The sequence below is a fragment of the Styela clava genome, chromosome 12, assembly GCF_964204865.1.
Source record: "Styela clava chromosome 12, kaStyClav1.hap1.2, whole genome shotgun sequence".
Lineage (NCBI taxonomy): Eukaryota > Metazoa > Chordata > Ascidiacea > Stolidobranchia > Styelidae > Styela > Styela clava.
Genome location: NC_135261.1, coordinates 7,152,653 through 7,174,077, shown reverse-complemented (window position 1 = coordinate 7,174,077; position 21,425 = coordinate 7,152,653). Strand labels below are relative to the sequence as shown.

At 32.9% G+C, this 21,425-nt stretch overlaps 1 protein-coding gene across 2 annotated transcripts in view; it reads left to right on the top strand.

Annotated features, from left to right (window-relative positions):
• The first annotated feature begins 345 nt into the window (after nt 1-345).
• Nucleotides 346-21,425, top strand: part of LOC120329453 (uncharacterized) — a 28,124-nt gene continuing 7,044 nt past the window's right edge. The window contains exons 1-15 of one of the 2 annotated variants that reach the window (XM_078118873.1): nt 346-364; nt 1,427-1,529; nt 2,735-2,829; nt 7,454-7,563; nt 9,475-9,539; nt 12,175-12,365; nt 13,351-13,416; nt 14,041-14,226; nt 15,085-15,202; nt 15,817-15,968; nt 17,272-17,466; nt 17,751-17,903; nt 18,288-18,461; nt 18,980-19,276; nt 20,490-21,348. In XM_078118873.1, the coding sequence (XP_077974999.1) occupies nt 1,473-1,529; nt 2,735-2,829; nt 7,454-7,563; nt 9,475-9,539; nt 12,175-12,365; nt 13,351-13,416; nt 14,041-14,226; nt 15,085-15,202; nt 15,817-15,968; nt 17,272-17,466; nt 17,751-17,903; nt 18,288-18,461; nt 18,980-19,276; nt 20,490-21,348 (2,718 nt within the window). In that variant the 5' untranslated portion in view covers nt 346-364; nt 1,427-1,472. Of the gene's footprint in view, nt 365-1,426; nt 1,530-2,734; nt 2,830-3,376; nt 3,431-7,453; nt 7,564-9,474; nt 9,540-12,174; nt 12,366-13,350; nt 13,417-14,040; nt 14,227-15,084; nt 15,203-15,816; nt 15,969-17,271; nt 17,467-17,750; nt 17,904-18,287; nt 18,462-18,979; nt 19,277-20,489; nt 21,349-21,425 lie in introns of those variants that run through there. The other variant, XM_039396089.2, reaches the window with a different exon arrangement.

Sequence of the window (21,425 nt, the reverse complement as noted above, 5' to 3'; positions counted from 1 at the left end):
AGTCAGCTCCCCCCATATTTACTAGTAAGATTCAACAACAACAATACAATTTTATTTCGATATTTTGTTTACAACACAGAACACGAACAAAAAATAAAAACACAGACAAGGGCGACGGAAAGATCGAAAAATAGGCAAAACCTAGAGACAGGTTTATATAATTGCTGTATGTATCATAGTCGAGTTTATTTTTTCCGACCAGTAAAAAATGACATACGAAGTGCTTAAAACTGCACTTGCGAAATTGACAAAATGACAAAAACTCATGACAATCTTATAGAAAAGAGAGAATAAAGTCATTAAGCACGAACGAACACAAGGAAATATTCACGGGCGAAGATCACTCCTAATATAGACTAATTGGGTGAGTGAGTGCGAGTATTTTATTTATCTATGTATTGTATACTTATATGCTCTATAATATCACCTAAATTACCTGGAAAATTGGGATTCATGCAACTAAATTTAAATAATATATTTGGATAAACCAAAACTATCAATATCATAAATCCGAATTGGCAATGGATTTAAATTTGGCAAAAAAAAAAAAAAAGAATATTGGTGGGCAAAAAAATTAGCCTACAACGAGAACAAACGGTGTTTGACCATAAGTATAAGTATAAGTATAAGTTTATTTCGACTCCATAATCAGCAATAGACGATAAAAAAATAGATAAAAACAAAAGTAAAAGTAACTGATTATAGAATCGGGAAAGCGAACAAAACCTAGAGTAAGGTTTGAAACGTACAGATTTTAGATGGAAAGGTATTGATAAAAGAAGTAGTACGTGTTCGCTCACCCACAGAACAGGGTACGGTACACTATGCAGAATACCGGTATACAGCAACCTGGTCTGTGGTGGCTGGATGGGGCAAAGAGAACGGCAAGGGTGGTTGCGTAGTTTATTCAGAGCCAGTATATAATGGCTATGGTTTATTCACCGATTTTACTAATGAATGCTGTAGATTTCGGTACCGCACTGTGCATTCTGACGTCTGGACGTTAGGTGCGGAAACGGTGCTGAAATGCAGTGTGAATGTCGGGTTTTTGACTGAACAAAGAACATAAATCTGAAATAGACTACCAGGATAAAAAATGAAATTTGTATGCCCTTACCTGTTTCAGTGTTTGCTGGTTAGTTGTTAGTGACCCTTAAAACAGTAAAAGATTGTTAAAGAGTGGTTACTGTATACAGGTATACCATTTTCTGATTGTCTCTCGCAATTCAGGAATCTGGATAATTTAGGACCATTTTGAGGATGAATGAAATGTAGCCACCAGCTTTGCCACTATCGAAGTAACGGTATTAGGCTACCGGTACCGGTACCGTATATACAGATATTACAGTATTAGGTTATAACTGATGGACTGTCTGACTGCTGGACTGTGGTAAACTAACTGAATAGTATTACAAACCTTTTTCAGATGGAATTCATGGATTTTTTCATTCAGTTATGCTGATACATATTGTATGATGGCGTTAGTATCTTTACCCCCGTCAGTTCCGAATTCAGAATCCTCTCTGCAGGTTTGCTACTAATTTGAAATTGTATACTGATATACAAGTTTATAGCGTTATGTACAAGCTAGTACTGTAGTATTGAATGGTAATAAAACTTATCACTAATTCATAATTTATCTATAACATTTGTATTTTAAATTTCTTACTCCTGTACACGCTTTGTTTTAAGTCTTGTTATTTTTTGTTTGATTTTGTAGTTACGATGGATTGGAAAGTCAATTTTTGAACATAGTATTTCAGTGTTTCTTTAGCAATGTTTTGATTCATCGAAATCTTCCAATAGAAAACAGGATTTTGTTTAATTATAAATTCATGATTGTTAACATTCATTTCGGGACAAATTTGCCAATTCAGCAATTGTTTTACAATAGGATTTACATATTTATCCCGGGGGAGAGAAAAGCCGATAAGACGGCTTATCCATATGGCGAACCACGGCCTCTCGTCCGGTTACCATTCCAAGTCGGGTATGGGATTAGGTATATTGTTTGTTTTCGGAAGCATGGACTAACAAAACTGATTTAAAATAAGAATTTATTATGAATTGCACAAAATAATTACAATACACAAGACAATTATACAAGATGGAAAATTTGGGAAAACCCGGCCTAGTAAATGCCGAAACTGCTTAAATAACGCCTAACAAAAATGAAATGTGGAATGAACACTGTAACTGCTTGAACGAGAATATCGGTCAGAGACCAAAGACTCATCGATCGAAAGTTAGGGTATCCCCCAAAACAGCGCTCTTACTCCATAGTGACACCTTGTGTCCCATCAGTAATTAATTAATAACTCGCTAATTATTCGACATAATTCATCCAAAATCAATGGGCTTCTGGTCTGACATATGATGAATGCACATGCATAATCTGGTATTGTGTTCGCACAAGACTTATATTTGAAAAAAAATATCAATTTGGTTGTATTTTCACATCACATTTTTGTTTGGTATAAAATTTCATTGAGAAAACATATTACGGTAGAAGTTTCTCTATTTGGTTTCTAAGATTGTGATATTACATGAATATATGCGAAAGTACTCACAAAATTCAAACAGATTTTATCCAAATGATGATTTTTTTTGAGTTGCACATAAACCTAATTGTCTCCTAAAATAAATAGTTAATTTTACCAGTATTAACTTTTCCAATAAGGAATATCTAGTGATTTTATAAGACGAAATAACACTTCATTTGTATCTTATATAGGATCTTGAAGACAAAGAAAATGAGGAAGAAATAGGAGAATTGGTTAATGTACATTCACCTGCTAGGAAGACAAAGAAAAGACTTCTCAGACAAGGGTATGAAACCACTTCTTTTGTTAGAAATTAGGTACACTTAGTGAGAAATTTTTTTCTTTGTTTTGGAGAAACAACTTCCAAACAATTGTTTTTAAGAGAATTTTGCAAAGCCTCAATTGCAATTTATCGTTTTCCCATAACATGAGTTATTTCTCATTTGAAAAGGGTGATTTTCTAGTTGTTACGACTTTGTTACTATGTTAGTGTCACAGGTTTTGGGTACAGTCTTAGGCCATATTTCATAAAAATTGTAATGAATATTTTAAAGCTACACTGAATTTAAAAATATTCAGGTGCTTCCAAAACCTAATAGATCCCTTTTCCTGTCGCTACTTGTTTGATGCGTTGTTTGAAGTTTGAGAGAGATTTTGTTAACAATTTTAACATGAAGAATGATTTTTTTAGTTGTAATGAATTTCTCTGTTTGATAGTTATTAAAAGCTTGTTCTACAACATTTTTCAGCCGCTTAATGTCAGTTGTATTTCTGTCAATTCTAATTGTAACAAGTTAGTAGTTCAATTAAAAGCCTTAATTCTATTTTCACAGCAAATTATATTGAGTTATGTTTTAAACGACGTCTTAGGAACCTACATTACTCAGGTAATATACAACATGAGCATTATGCAGATGCATATTTGATGTCATAAACTGCATGACGTCATCAAGTTGTAAATTGCTTTTGATATGCGATCATGCTTGATCCTTACTTCTTTCTGTCTAATAAGAGGTGTATGATTAGTTATGTCTGAATCAGATTGACGGTATCTAGTCTTAAAACTGTTAATTTTTACTACAAATTACTAAATGGGTGATGCATTAATTGTGGGTAATTTTTCGATAATTTGCTTTTTCATTCTGACGCAACAAGTCATTGTCGCCTCATTATGTCTTGAAAGCTTTTTCATACACATATATTCTCCAGCATACTATTACTGGATTACTAAATTTACTAGTGTCATGGTTAAGGCGCAGTGTAATATGCTGAACCCATCCTAGTGTAGAAGCAATGGTTCCTAAAATCAGTGTTGAATGTAATTAACAATAGCATTTGAAATATTGACAGTCGGATTGATTTATCCAATACTGTTAGAATTATCTACACTTGCCATCACACCTATGATTTGGTTTGCATATACAAATCCTGTGGCAGATAATTAAGTGTCGTTCGATTCGTCATAACTCATAACGTTGTTCACGTAACTATTGGTCTGTCACGTCTTCCTCTATCAAGTCCATGTATCTGAAATAACGGGTTAACTATTACAATAGCTGACGTGACCTGGGGGCCGTGTTTTGCCATATGATTTAGTTGTCCTCTTTACCCCCGTCTCCCCTGGTCTAGCCTAAATATCAACTTTCGCTCTTACCATCAGATATTGATGTGAAATCAATTAGAATATATTCCACAGAATTCAGAAATTAATTTTTATAAATAAATACTGTAAGATATGCCTGTTTAAAATTGAAAAAATACCATTCAAGAATGTAAAATATGAAATTTTCACTAACCTGAAATTCATAAAAAAATTTGTAATAAATATAATTTAATTTTATATGCCTATAAATGGCAGTGCAGAAACTCTATTTCCAAAGTATTTTCATGCTTTTCCACTTTGAATAAGGCTCTGGACAGGATGCCACTTATACATGAAGACCCACTATTTTCCAAATTTATCATGTAATTTGTTTTGATCAATTTTTTCTTCAAACCATTTTTCTATTTCAAATTTTTCTATCTATATAAATTCCTCAGATTGGAATCAGAGTATTCGATACAGGTTTTCAATCTATTTTATTCCCATTATTTCAGAGGCCCTAAAGCTATGAAATCTATATTGTTGCAATTGCAATATATCATTTATTGCGTTATGAGCCATTATTATCATTATGATAATATTTTAATATGGTTTTATGTTGTAGTCTTGTTTATTAATTAGATTCAAGTCAGAATGTTTCTCTTATCAGACAGGCTACACAGACTATCGTAAGAGTTGAATATATAACTACAATATGCTATTAAAAAGCCCGATTTGTTTATTATCAGAATCAATTGCCGTTCGTAGTTCGGCCATGTCCTAAATCTCGAATCCTTTATTTGATAATAAACATATTTAAACTTATTAATATGAAATTGTGAATGAAAAAGAAGCATTTCTCATGAAATAGAGATATTTTCCCAATACTTCTTCAAGAATTGCATTTTTTTTTTTAACTGGTTCTTATCTTACTGGGTTATTATAAAACAGCTTTTAAATGAAACGACTCATCTGTTTTTTGATCTACCGGTAAATAAAAATCACTGTTTATATTATATTCTTAAATGTATTATTTTAGAAGGTTAGAACCTTGCTTTATAGTTCTTTTCAGTCAAGTTTAGTAAATGCATATTAAGCATGGAAATAATTTTTTTCATATTGAAATCATTATCATTGCAAGTGCTGAGTCATTGTTTATGATATTCATGAACCTAATTTGTCGATTCATAGCCATTCAAGTTTATTTAAAAGGAATTTGGTTTATTTTTTAAGAGACTGGCCATATATGATCAGCTCATGTTTCTCATAATTTTTTGCCAGATATTTCAAGCTTAAATCATAGATGGTGTATGGGTTATAAAAACATGACCCTTTTCTATCGAGAATAAATAACCCAATTTTTCAGTTGAGATTTGAACTGAACACTTTTTACCAACAGCTGCCATGCTTATTATGATGAAGCATTGGTTTTGCGTACATTCTTACATACCTTTGTCTTTTTATGGTCATGCTGTATTATAAGGTCATGTTTATTTTTTACAAAGCATGCTGCATTATTATAGTTGAAATTGAATGTGTACTGTAGTACTATCTAGGATAGATATTTTCTAGTAAATATTTTTCTGCGTCATATATTTTGATAGTATGTTTCGTCAGACTTTGAATATTTACGGAATAAATATTTTTACCAGTAGCCTTTGCTAATTCAAAGATAAATTCATGTGGAACCTATGCTTACAAAGTCCTTTGTCACAAATAAACCGGCACGAACATAGCAATTCAAGAATTGTGGAACAGTAAAATATAATAAAAGTAATTCAGGTTTGAAGGTCAAAACAGCTACAAAAGCAATTTATCAATGCGAATACTGTTATTGTTTTCAGCTTTGACAATCTGTTTGCGATGTTTTTACTTGTTCACTTATATCTACTCCATAATGCTAAGTATGTTATGTCGGTGTGCTAAATTGGTGACTTGCTTAGCACGGCTATGCCTTTAAATGGTGTGACTATACTTCTTCAATCTTTAACGCCTTCTATTTGATTTCTGTGGGATAGGTGACCTGCTTAATTTGTGTGGTGCTTTTTAATTACAGTGTCAATTACAATGTATGTGTCAGCGTCTAACTTCTATTAATTTGTATCTTAGCTTACTGTGTATTTTATTAAAATTATTCCAGTTTATCTTAAAAAGAATCAGATGAAATTTTCTGCATTTTATGATTAAACAAAAATAGAAACTAATAGTAATCAATTATGATGTTATTAAGGTGCTATTTAGAATATGAGAGTGTCTCACCTTTTTTGAAAAATTTCTTATTACGCCATATCATTTGGTGAGCAATACAATGATTGTATCAGTGATGTATAATAGTGGTAGGTGGGCATAGTCATTTAATTGTATAAATGCAACCACACCGCATTTGTGCTTTTTATTACATGATGCATGAGTTAGAATTATTTAGGACACTATTATGTGTAAGGACAATTCTGAAAAGTATTGTATTGACATGAATAGTGAATAGTAATATTGTAAAATTCGCATTTGAACTGAATTTAGATCTAAAAAAGAATTTTTCATTTACTGTTCTATTAGTCTTGTTGTTCATGTTTGAAATATACTTTTTTGACTGACGGAATGTTACATATGTGGTAGCATGCAGCAAGACTCTTTAATCTCGTAGAATAGTCATCTTTATTATTGCTACAGCATCCTTGCCATATAGGCATACATGCCCACAGGCATATAGGAAGATTAGGTAGTTAGTCCTACGTCATGTTACCTTCGTATATCGGTATCTGAAATGTATTACAGAAAGTGTAATAATTGTTTATGTCATAATGCTTCTGTTTTCTTGGTATTTGCTCGTTGCCATGGTTAAGGCATAGCATAATGGTTTAATTTGTATGTTGAGTTAGAATCTGGGATGTTGCATTTGAAAAAAAGACTGATCTGTATTAATATTGTGCAACTCTGCCAGAAAAGTATTATCCATTTACAGTATTATTGTGTGATATAGTGTTCAGAATCAGATACCACTAATACTGTTTTTCATTTTTCCTCTCCAAATACTATTTCCAGCAAGAACTGGTGTAAATTTACCTTTTTGTTAGGAATTGAATAATATACCTGTCATTCAATATAGCCGTTTGATCAAACTATGAAAGAAAAAAAATTGACCAATGTTGCAGTACTTCTTAAATCAAAATTATCGACTTTTTGTGTTAACAATTATCTGAAAAGTAAAATTGTGAGGAATGCTATAATACGATATAGCTATAATATAATTTAAACTTATTCAAGTACAACAACTAATTTTCATTTTACCACTTTTGCCATTTATATATTTTTATTTTATCTCTTGCAGAAGCGTCAGTGAAAACTTTTTTGCTGTCCACGGTTCTACGTTAGTTTTACCAAGACAGACAACGCTAGATGAAAAATATATGGAAGCTATGAAGGGGAAAAAATTTGCAGGTATATTATGTTGTATATTCAATATATTGCCTTTTTGAATACTTATGTCACGTTTTCAGGAATGGATTTTTTGGATCTTCTGTGGTTATGAACCAGGGGCGATCTTTTGATCTTTGTTTCAAATCTCTAGCCATTTTAAGTAGTGCCTCGTGTAAATGGTGGTGTGGCTTTTACACAGCAAAATTAATGCTGCTAAGTTTTTACGAATTGATAATTCCCACATATACAATTTCTGTTGAGCAACACTTCAATACAAAATATAAAATGAACAATAAATCATCATCAGTTTTTAGGTTTTTGTTAATCAAAAAAGCAAGCAAGCCACGAAAATTTGCAGTCGAAATAAGATTGACAAAGGATAGTTAACTGCATATCGCTATCGGAAAACTAAATTTGATTATGATGTCACATTTCTCGGAAATGATCTTTTTTATTATCTGTCATTATGGATCTGTTTCAATTTTCTAGATTTTGACAGCTTGGCATGTAATGCGTATAGTTTGATGCTATTAGACATTCCAGGATGGGAATCTAGATATTATAACCGGAAAATATTTTGAGACCATCGTAGCTATTGTCCAAACTGAGGGTAAAAAATTAGGTATATGGATGTGCTTCTAACATCCTGAAACACACAGTCTTAGTTAGGAGCCATACTAATATGATGTTTAATATGGAATATCAGATTCCTAGATAAATTACATATTTGAAATTTACAAAAATGTGATTTTCCTAAAACCTTGATAAAGTGTCACCTAAGCTGAATTGGTTTTATTCCGGGAATCACAGGCTGGCAATTGGAATTACTGCTATGTCCACTTTCCCAAAATATAAGATTCAGTCATGTTCCATGTCTGGACGAGTATAAACGTAGCCAAATGTCAAAATACCTTATTTCTATTCACTTGAACAACCTTTAAAATTTTCACACATGATTGATTTTTCAATATGGTCTTGATTTACGGTTTACTGGGCTTATGCTAAGTATTAAATGTTATTGCTATCACATAGCCAGTATGTGTTAAAACACTACATTAGGCACAATCAATCAAATATTACATGCTTTATGTAGATCATTTAAACCATTTTAATTGAGATTTACGACAGGTATATAATGGAAGGCTATTAAATTATGATTGAATAAGACTATGGCATATTACATTGATGTGCTTTATAAGATGAAATAAATACGCTGTATGAGTCTGCATAGGAATGAAAATTTCGGAATTTTTTTATAAATTCATTTTTTTAAATATGCTTTATGTATATCATACTTCATTAAAATGTCTGTGCAATATCAGACCATTGGATGGGAATATATAATTTTTTTTAAATTCAGAACCAAAATTTTGTTTCTCAATAATTTTTCCATTTTTATGGTAGAATATCTTTCCGTGTTAGATTCTTTAACTATAATATAATTCATGATTTTTCTGCCAAGTCGTGGTGTCTAGGGAGAATGGCATTGGACTATGTTAGTATCATTAGTTAAAAACATCTCATAATGATTCAAATCCATTACCAATACCTCAATCAGGTGGCAATAAATTGCGCAGGCAATACCGAATATGGCAAATTTGTATCTGTCCAAACTATAGTAGATGTGAAAACGTTGTTTAAAAAAAAGGCTTTAGTCATGCTTCAAGAGTATCAAGAATTGGAATTTTACAAGTCAAGTTTATTTTTTTCAACCAATAAAAACAGAGATAATCATATAGTTTTACTGGTAATCGGAAGTCACGGGGAACCAAAGCAGGTTATCGAGCAGCGACACCCAATTTTTAAATATTTAATTTGAAGGAACTCGTATATCAATTTTGCTGCTACTGTTGCAACTACTGTTATTGTAGATGATTATCGTATAGTTTTGCCGTATTATTCAACTAAAATATGTATTTGCTTTTGTTTTAGGTGATCTCAAGACTCACATGTACGCTATATATAATATAATCAGAGAACAAGATAGTATAAAATTGGTGAGTAAAATATCATTGCATTTTCTTGAAACATAATTCTCTAATGAGACCCTAGAGGATGATGTTTTTTTTTTTGAAAGTTTTCGATTATGTGACACAATGGGTATATTATGGCTTGTTGCTAAATTATTATTGTCTTGAAAAAACAGATTTTATTCGCGCAACTGGAATCATTTTCAAGCGATGATTGAATTTTTTTTGTTTTCAAATTTTTCTGCGACCATTGGGCCTTGATTTCATCCAAATTTTGCTATTTTAATTTAACTCATGAAAGCTCTTTTTTCGACATTTGAGATTTGTGTTCATATGTTTGAGCATTGCTCCCTTGTTCTAGAGTTCTTCGATTTAAAACTGGGTGATTTCAGTAATCAGAATTATTAAATCTCTCAAATTTTATTTAAACTGAAATCTCCAGAGTTTACCTGACACAGCTTGCTATATGCTATCAATTCCTGTTTTAATAAGGCAGAAATAACAGCAATTTTATAATACATTACATTGTCATAGTAGGTAGAGTAAACAAGGCTATATTAGTCAATAGAGACATTTTATATAATTTGATACCTGAAATAAATTCAAATTTTGGATATAATTTTAATTTTCAAACTATTTTAAACTACTAAAATTTTTAATGAGACACCGTATATGGAGGACAAATTAGAATATCATAAGAATGTTTTTTTGTCCAAATTTTACTAGCCAGTAAAACTATGATCTTTTTGGTCATCAGCGTTTTAAACTCCCTTTCCTTGGAGAAGTTGTTATCTGGGCCTGACTGGGTTGCTATCTTGTCAGAAGTTTTAGTTTATGGTTAGTTAGTGATCAGTGTACCACTTCATCATCTTATTTATGGCATTGATAATTATAATTTTAGTGTGTTGTACAAATATGAATGTCCATATCCAAATGAGAATTCCATCTTGTTATTATTGTGATTTTGAACAATTTATATGCAACTATTTTACATCAAAATCATAACCAATCAAAAAACAATATGACAAAGTCCCTCCATTTGTACATTTATATAGATATACAATAATTTTTGCGAATTTCTTTGTTGTGTGAGTTTAAAATATTCTGTATCTCATATTTGAAATAATTTTTCAGTTCAGTGATTTCCTCCATCTCTGATAACTAACTTGCTAATTTCCTTGTCAAGAAAAATTAATTAATTATATTTTACATCATATATGCTGAATATTACCTGGAAATTTCAGTGCAAAGCTTTTAGGCCATAGAATTTATGTAATAAATAATATAGTGTTATGTTCCCTTCTCTTTACGTCAGTCGATCGCATATTGGTGAAACTCAATCGTTCAGTGCAGGACTTCCTGTACCAGTATGCATTCAATGCAATTGCTCATCACATACCAATGACTAAGCACACTCTCATGCATCAATTGGGTGCAGTTTTATTTGATGGAAATCTATTTCTCTTAGAAATTTTCTTTTTATTAATAAACATTATGGTGATTTAAAACTTAGGTGGTCGTTCGTTGTCTGCTAATTAAACATTGCCAACATTTTCTCAGTAATCATAAAAGTACTGTTATAGACTATTAGATAATTGTCATCATTTATCCAAATATGAGCATCATTTCACACTTAATTGGTGTTCATATCTGGGTAGTTTGAAATTTCAAATTTGTCCTTTTATTTTAAGTTAGTATGGAGTTAATATTTGAGTATTCTAGTATGATAAATGTTTGAAATTCCTCTCCTGCGATTCTGAATTAAATTCAAATTTCTCAAAAAGGATAAATTTTGCCGAATAAAAAATAACTATGTAATAATAGTGCTCTACTGGCAAAATTTTGGGTCATCTATCAAGCACTATTGATTGGACTCGAAAAAAAAAACTTGAGAAATTCAAAAAAAAAATTTAACGGCTGCAATCCAAGTACTGTACATTTGAAAACTATTGCCTCATAGTTGAGGTGAAAGAAATTATTTCAAAACAACAACAAAGCGAAACGATCCATATATGCACACTCCTTGTTCAATAAGGAGTCTATTGACCTTAAAAGAGAAGTCAAAACTATACAAATATAGCTTACAATAATAACTTTCTAAGAGCACTCCATGTGGCAGTTTGTATTCATGTTCTGAAAATCATTTTTCATCATATGATAGTCCAAGATTTATAGGAGCTGTTGTCTATATATTGCGGTGTATTAAAACAACATCAAGCTTCTGAAGATATCCAGAGACTTGGTATAAATGAATAATTTTTAATAACGATATCAAGTAAATGCAATTACAATTAATGTAATAGTTTCGACTTTTCATCCAAATAATCATACTTGTCTGAAATTTTGAATCTGATTTGATTTCAAAACAGAATTTAAGAATACCCACTTATATCTCTAATACTGTGTTTTTAACAAATGTGTTTAATTTTTATATTATATATATATTATGATCCAAAATATCTGAAAAATGTGGAAATTTTTTTTTTCTGATTTTTCATGTTTTTGCAAAGTTATTATGTAAATTTGCATTGAAAAATGGGATATTATATCGGGTGAAAGTTAGCGGTCAAAAATAATTCTAAATATTAACCATATAATAACGGTTAGCCGGTTAACCGTACACAACTGTAGTTATTATTAATCATAAATCCCCCCCATTCAGGTTGCTCGACTTGAAAGTTGGGTTTCAGAGAGGCCTCGGTATTTGGTCATTATATCAACGAATGGCCGTCAAGATACAGAAGAAAGTATTATACTGGGAATGGATTTTCATTTGGATGACAACACTAAATGCAATATCGGTCTTGTCATTCCTATTTGGACTGATACAGTGATTAAATTAGATGGAGATGGGTACGTATCGTTAGTAAACTTCTGTTTTCAGTTGATATTTTTTAATGTTCGCTAAAGAACAATGTAAGCCCACAAAGATTAGTTTCGGAACTAAATCTTGCTTGAAAAGCTTGAGTCAATGAGGGCCATTTCAGGAAGTCTGGCCATCTTATATGTCCAATTTGTTCTGAATCTTGAGTGACTTTATTCTGCATGTATAAGGTCGTCCAAAACACTGTTAGACTGCCAAAATGTTGTATGAATCGTTACTTTTGTCAAGTCACACTGTGTTTCTTATAAACTTTACGAAATCAAATCGTTTTTTAGGAATTTATGCAATAAGTACTCAAGTTGATTTCAAAGAATCTCAAAGAATTTTTGATTAAATTGGTGGTGAAATCTAATTGGTGTGATAAAAATAATTTAGTGGCTTTCAACCATTTAGGTGGAGCGGGGCCTCAATGAAACATTCGGCTTGAGCAACCCCCCAGCAATAGTTCACTCTTTTATTGTCAGAATTTTATAAAATACAAATATATTATATAAAAGCAAACACAATACTGGTAAAAAAATTATCTTTTAACGTTCTAAGTGTGGCAAGTTTAATACTATTGGCAAACCTAGTTTGTTTTTAATTATATTCAAACAATATACTAATATCGATGTAAACTTTTGGGTTTTAATGGAAACTTGTGGAACCTCTGGACTGTCTTGGCGGAACCCTCGTTGAAAACCATTGGTCTCATAATACCATTCGTTCTAAAGTAGCCGAATCTAGAAATTTTGTATCAGTTTGTATTGTATAATGAAAACATTGCTATTAAGTACTTTTCACTTTTGCTTGATTCACCAAGCCTTGATTAAAAAGCGAATTTGAATTTATATATTAGACTACAACGCAGTTAAGTTTTTCTGGGTCAATCTTGATTTTTCAAATACTCACTCCTATTTATGTAGAAGCAAAGCAGTCTTGTTCCTCTCAATGTGAGTGTAAACATTTTTTTAGGGGTTTCCAAGTAACTGGGAGAGACAGAACACATACTTTCAAACCAGTCTCTGTTCAGGCGATGTGGTGAGTTTTTCATTTCATTATTCACTTCCCATTGAGAACGAAGTCAATCTATAGACCATTTTTTAATTATTGTTGTTGTTGTGTAGAAATTGATTTGTATTTTATATTTTATACACATAATGGAGACATTTTTATATGGTCATTTTTGTCCATTTTGTTATTTGAGTATTGCTCTCTTGTTTATTAATTTCAAGTTTAACCCAGGAATATGCACATACTTTTAATTTTTTAGAGCAAAGGTAATAGGAAGTTATTAATTGCTTGTCTGGAACCTTCCATATAGTCAATTCTATCATTACCTAGAGTGGTATCATGTGAGAAAATTTTGAGTCCTTTTTGTTAGAGAATGACTCAAACTCTGATTTGACAACAATTTTGTCTCTAGCTCTGAGTTAAAATATATTTTCTACCCGGTAGCCATATTTTGACACTCTGATGCTTGCATGCTTTTTTTTAAAGAATTTTTTCTTTTTTCAAAATTTTGAATTCAAAATCCCAAATCATCCCGAATCCAATACCTAAAATAACTGCTAGTTTTGATTCAGGCAATCCTAAACAACAAACTCCATTACAAAAGTAGATCGGTAAACATTAAGAACATTAATAACCATTTATATTTTTCAGGTCTGCTCTTCAGATGGTTCACAGATGTGTTGATACAGCTCGAAAATATAATTATTTTTATGGAAGTTTGTACCTGACATGGACTTGTTACTATGAAAGCAGAGTCGACTCGGTCAGACTTTTTCTTAACGAATGGGAATATTTAGAAGACATATCTGACAGGAGACCAAATTATTTTCAAGACAAGTATGTTGCTTTTTAATAATTCGTTAATATTCAAGTTTTCTAAGCCAGGAAAGGCAAAGTTATTTGCGATGGGCGTCGTTCAGAAAATCTTTGACGCCCCATTTGACGTCTTAGTTACTATTTAAATTTGCTATGATAGTGTCAAATTCAAAGGTTGGTGACATTGTTGAATCAGAAATAAAAAAAACAGCAATATTATTTTAATAATTTATGCTAATGATTTGGTTTCTGCGAGACTAACTACGTATCCTTGTTCTATTCTTTTGTGCCGGTGGATCCGTATGTATATATTGCAAGAATGCTGTAGCAAGAGTAAAGATAACTATCATAAGTGAATTAAGAGTCTTAAATCACCTAGGGTTTTGATAATTCATATTTTGAATAAATCCAAAAATAAATCTAAACTTGCGTGTACTTCAGTACTTGTAGGAAATTTTCACAACTTTTTTCAAGAGCAGGGGGCCATACATAGTCCTTCCCTGATCTGGGCAGTAGTTCCCAAACATTACAATGTATAATGATCTTGGATGATGATTTGTCTGGAAGCTGTGAATCCATTTCAATATAAACAATTAATACTGTTATGTACAGTGGTCTTTACTAGAAACAATGTTTTCAGCAAAACCTGCACGCAGAAGTTGTACAGAAATAAGATGCGTCTTTCGGAAACTTTTGTTTTTATTGTTCTTCATTTTTCAGGGGACAAATTGATATTTAAATTTCTCTTATTAACCAGGATATGTCATCCATTTGACTTGGACTCCCAAATACCAAGCAAATGAACAAGTAAAATGCCTGACGACGTAGCCGTGATCCAATAGAACATCTGAATCTTATTAGCATTCCTTCTTATTTCAGAGATACTACAAGGGAGCCCATTGAACAGAAAATACGAGGAAAATTGAAGCAGGTCATGATGAAAATGGATCTCGATAGCTGTAACAGTAAAGATGTGAGACAAGCACTGGAGAAAGTTGTAAGTGATAAATTTATTTAAATAAATTTATCAGTTGCAAACAGGGCTGGGGAGCTTCCAAGTTTTGAATTCAAACTTTTAAATATATAAACTTAACTTGAATAAACTTGATATCAGGAATTGAAATTTATAAAAAAAAATTATAAGCTGAAAAGGTTAGATTTTATTATTTGTATTTGGGATCAGAAAATTATAAATATGGAAGAAAAAAAGTGGGGTGAGGTATTGGGTATGGCCTTCAAACGAGAGACATTTATAATTTTGTCCGGTGTTCTTCAATATGTTCACACCACCTTTGTATTCGTAATATTTATCATTTCATTCTTGTATGAGTGCTCACGTAGCAGCACTGCGGTTCACTGGTTCGAACGCTGTCTGGGATAATTACATGCTAGAAGATTGCTGGTATCTCAGGAATATTGATGCAACCACTGGTTGGTTATGACTTCTTTCACAGTCAAGCCCATACATCTGAAGACAGATAGCTACCGGTAGTCAAATTTCCATACCCGATATGGACTGGTTACCGGAAGAGAGATCGTGGCTCGCCATATGATAACACTGTCTTGTCATCTTTTCTCTTTCCTATTCTTCAATTGTCATTTTTTCTGCAGATCGACCTTGACCTCACAAATCACAAGAAGTACATCGACACAGAAATGATGACAATTTTAGGACAAATGGACTCAGCGTCGAAAATTCTCGACTTTTTATATCTTGGTTCTGCATGGAATGCGTCTGATCTCGAAGAATTGAATAGAACTGGGTAAAAATAAAATTCTATAGAAAGTATAATTATAATTCAAGTATGCTTGGACATTTTAGTAGGAAGAAATTAAAAGGTAAAATGGAAATTTGGGCGCTCCAGGAGTGTGTGTACCAGTATGGAAGTAACTAATTTTTTTCGCCTACTTTTCATCAAGTTATGTAAGAGGATTGAAACCTATGGGCAGGGGGTATATTCATTTGGCTAACACAGACTGTACCCGAACTCGTAATAGAACTAAAGTAAGGAAAATCGGAATAAAATTATGACCTAACCCTAACCTGGTACACATACTACGGGAGTACCGAAATTTGTATCTTGAAAATGAGAAAAAAGAATTTACGAACTTGCAGGAAATTGAAAAAATATGTTCTTTTTTTCATAAGAATTTGGAATAGTTTCGTTTTTTTTTAATGTTTTTCACAATTTCCCTCTGAACAAGGCTCCAAACAAGCAGACCTCTGATTAAGGTGATATTAAAATTTTTGAAGTATTATGGTAATTCTGGATTGGTATTGGATATCCGTCGAAAGCGAAAAGATTCGATTGGTTTTTGATTGAAATCAATTATTGAAGATTTATCAGACTCTTTTCATATCGCTGCGGACTTATGTGCATTCATCTGGACCCCTGAGCCCAGTTTGGAAAACCCTGGCCTAGGAAAACTTATCTTTCATTGGGTGAGGGTTGAACACGGGGAATTGAACCCATAATATTTCTCAGTCTGAGGCACAAAATTATCAAAGTCTAAATGTTCTATCCACTAGGCCAAAAAAATATTCTGCTTCAATGAAATAAAAATAAACGAGATAAAAATCTATGTTTTTTCATATGATCACAACCATAATTACTTATATGCAATTAACCATTAATATTTGACACCACAGATAGACTAGATTTACCAGATTTGTTTGTTTGTTTAATTTTCTGATTCCTCGCTCGGTCCTTGACACGCCCAGCAAAGTAAATGAAAACATCTAATTTAGAAATTTCTATAAACGCATACTTAGGTTTTGCCAGTATAATAAAGTACACTTGAGCCATAGATGGGCTGATAGTGGGTTGTCATGTTTGATTAATTGAAATAAATTCATCATTAGTAACTCTCTAGCTCAGTGGTTCTCATACTATTTAAGCCGTGCTCCTCTTTAGAATTTGAAACGACTCCAGAGAATTTATTTATCTTCCGACTTCAAAGAGTTTTGAATATACCACTCCGCCACAAACCCTAATATCAATAAAAACCTGCCAAATTCGTGACCCCACCACACCAATTTGAACTTCATTTATTTTCATGTTACAGTATCACCCATATTCTCAATATTACGATGGAAATTGACAATTATTTTCCCGACAATTTTGTCTATAAAAATGTTCGATATTACGATGAACTAGAAAGTGATTTGTTGCCGGAATGGAATGATACATGGAAATTTGTCAAACAGGCTCAACGTGCTAACGGAAAATGTCTCGTCCACTGTAGAATGGGAATAAGCAGGTAGGGAACACTTAATTAAGATGTGTGGAATGGATCTCGATTTTTTGTAGACTTCTGTAAAAATATGTATATTTTGCTGTAGACAGATTTTGTCGGATTTAATTCCTCATGCAGAATTACGCAAGAGATTATTTTTCAAGTAACACATTTCGTAAAATGCAGGACCGTCATATGTCCGCCCTGGACATAACAAATATAGCTTATAACTGATATCATAGTTATCCGGTTTCGTTTGCGTTATTGCTATCTGTGAAAAAAATTCTCATTTCCAATTCGATTGTCAGGTCCTCCGCTACTGTTGCTGCATTTTTAATGAAAGAATATCTCTGGTCCATGGGTAAAGCACTTGCGTTTATCAGAGAACGTAGGGAGATCATTTACCCAAATGAGGGATTCATGCGTCAACTTCAAGAATATGAAGGAATACTTAATGCGAGGTAATATCTTAATAGGATCAAAGCCTTTTCTCTAGCAGGAAAGCCTATAGGAGATGACAGAAAATAGAGCGTTTTACACACGAGTTCCAAAAATGTGTCCAATGTTCAAATTCAATTGAGATAGTTGTTCTTCATGCGATGCTTATTCATGCCTTTCACTCTACCTTGGTAGATGAATTAGTAGCGAAAGAGTTAGGAAATTAGAACTAAATCATACTTACTGTTTTCTTCATATTAATTGTCATTTTGATTGATGGCCAGATAGTCATTCCAACAATCCAAATAGCCAGCCATTATAAGCATGTCACATATATTAGTCAAAACTTTCTGTATTTTATTTTCTATGAGAAAAAACTTGATTTCAAATAATTCATTTAATTACAGTGCTCAAAGACACAATCTTCTGTTCCGTTCACGATCTGAAAGCAATTTAATTGCGGAAAATGAAACGAACAAGTCAGATAAAGAACAACAAACACCGAGAGGTTCCATCGTGGATCAACAACCAACTTTCGATCTAAATCGACAATTACTGGATCTCACTGTATTACCATACAGGTAGAATTTTGGGCACGAAGTGTACCTATGGACCATTTTTCAGTACTTCGTAATATGTGTACCAGGTTAGGGTTAGGCCATAATTCCATCCCGATTTTCCTTATTTTAGTTCTATTACGAGTTCAGAGACTGTCTGTGTTAGCCAAGTGAATATCCCCCTGCACATAGGCTCCAGTCCCTTTACACAACTTGATGTAAAGTAGGCGAACAAAATTAGTTATCTTCATTTTGGTACGTACACATACTTCTCTGGAGCGCCTATTCTGCTATTATTTGCTTGTTGGTATTTTTCTTCTTGTTTTCGTGAAAAAATCGCTTTTTTCATTCACTACTGGACCCATTGCTTTGGAATTTTCAGTGGTTAAAGATTGTTGAGACCTTGCTTAGAGCAAACTCGTATTACGTTCAAAAACTTTTATTACTCAAATTTTCAAACTTATTTAACCAACTTTGTCATCTTTAGATTGTAGTTCTATTAAATTCCAGTAATTTATCTCAATTTTTTGTATTTCTTTCAGTACAATACACAAAAAGCCAAAATCTTGGTCTCCTGGTGATGCTCGACATTATTTCATGGACGATTCCGTAACAGACCACTTCGATGAACTTGGAAGCGGCATGAACAGGAGTCATTTGTCCGAGCCTCGAGAGTTTCTCGCGGAATCTACACGATTTGTGAAAGATTCTGCTGTTCCGCAAGCTGCAGATAGACGTAAGAAGTGGAGAAGAAGACACACTGAAAATTTTTTTCCATTGCGCAACCTCGAACTCGAATCGGTCGCGCAAAGTGAAGACAGCGTCTTTCCTAACCCTGGGTAAGTACGTTTTCATGAAAAACTGAAATATTCATAACAAAAATGAATACCTTGTCCACAATCTCGTTTTTTTTGTTAAATGTTTTTTGTTACCCTTTTTTCACACGGGACCTTCGAATTTGTAACAGGCCCTGGTAAACATATAAGATTATTTGCAAATTTTCGTTTTTAAAAATCGAAATAGTCCAACTTTGAATAAGTAAAAAAGTGATGCAATTAGAAATATGATTAATTCAAATCTATATTTGTATAATGAAAATTCTACCATTATTCGTGTATGTTTTTTTGAATGAATCCTAATTTAGATTTGATAGATAATCCCGGCTCAAAATATAAGATACCGTATATGCTCGTTTTACCGCCCGATCTTGATTAAGGGCTCGTTTGAATAGCCGGCCGTGTGAACAGAACATAAAAATAAATAAGGGCCTGTGCTTGAATACCCGCCCGATGTAAAAGCTGATTTTTCAGTGGTAGAAAACAATAGGATATAAGAAGCGCTTTTTATCACAACGCTGTTGAATTTTAATCGCTGGTAGATAACACTCACGCCTTAGGCGTCCAAGTACATAACAGATAGCATTGATTATGTAACACCATGGTTCTCAAACTGGGCGTCGTCCAAAGTGCGTCGTTTCAATATTGATAAGGGGTCGCAAAACTTTTCTTCTTCTGCGAATCTGTACGTGTGGTGCGTAGAAAAAGTCAAAATTTTTGTTATCCTCGTTTAAATCATACTTGAGAACTGAAAATAACAATATATTAATTATTGTAACGATCGAATATAATAAGCGCCCGTGCTTGAATAAGGGCCGATTTGAATAAGGGCCCGGTTAGTGAGTTGATTGAAAAAATATGGGCCCGGGCTACAAAACGAGCAAATACGGTATTCATTTTTTGTCATCTCTGACCTTTATTAGATTACTATTTAGCACTGCAATGGAAGTTTATTAGTTTTAGTTAGCTAGTTTAGTTAGTATTAGTTAGCATTTTGCGGTAATTGGACGCAAAGAATAAATGGATTTGTGGATCACTTTGCTAAAATTTTTCATTGCTGTACGAACGTATTACTTAACTCCCCAACTATTGGATCAATCATTTTTAAATTTTCTGTTGACTAAGATGTAGCCATTTTGTGTATTTACTGGCGATTAGGGCGATCTTATGCCAACAAACTGTGTTATAGTATTTGAGAATTGTCTCTTGTTTTTAGTGATGTTCCTGTTCCACGGATTGATGCCTGGATGGCCGAGACAAGATCTTTGCCTGCAGATACAAAAAGGAAGTCTAATCGCATGTCATCACCTGCCGCCATGGAAACTACTAAAAGTTCGCTTGACGTTGAACGTGAGCAAGTGCATTCGTCCTTCATTTCGCCGATGAATAGTCCATCTTTCAAATGCACGAAAGACGTCAACGTATCGAGCTTAAAAAATCAATATATAGATACGGTCTTGAAAGTTGATGTTACAAATACAGTTCCTGTAGTACAACAAACCGATATCGCTAAACCGTCAGGCAGCAAAATCGCTCCGTTAAGTGAAAACATTTCTGATGCCAATGTTTCTGAAGATGTGGAGAGCGAAGGTCGCGACTCTGTCGGTCAATTAGCGTCGTCTCGAGAAAGATCGTTTTCAGAGAACCAACTTTTTAACGTTAAAAATATCGTCTACGAAATAGAAAACAGAGGTAAAGAAAACCAGGAAAAGGACAACGCTGTCGGAATATCTCGATCACAATCACTTTCCGCGAGTAAAAATTCTTCCATGGAGATGACCTTGGGTGATACCCATTCTACAATGGCAAAAGATCAAAACCAAAATAATAACAACAGCAACAATAATGTTGGGCAATTCTTTCCGAGCACAACAGTTATTGAAATTGATCATGATGCGAATAATTCGCCTCAAATTGTTAAAACAACATCACAGCCAGGATGTAGCATTAAAGAGAAAGTCTCATCTTCAGATATAACCCTAGCCTTGGTTGGACCAGATGAATCCAGTACTGAATTGAGAAGAAATCCTCTTGCCAGAATGCTAACTCAAAGCGAACTTCACGTTATAAGAGAGGTAATGTAGCACTTGTATTATTGGTGTAATTTTAATTCTATTGCCAGATGAAAAGATTTAAAAAACTCTGTCCTACT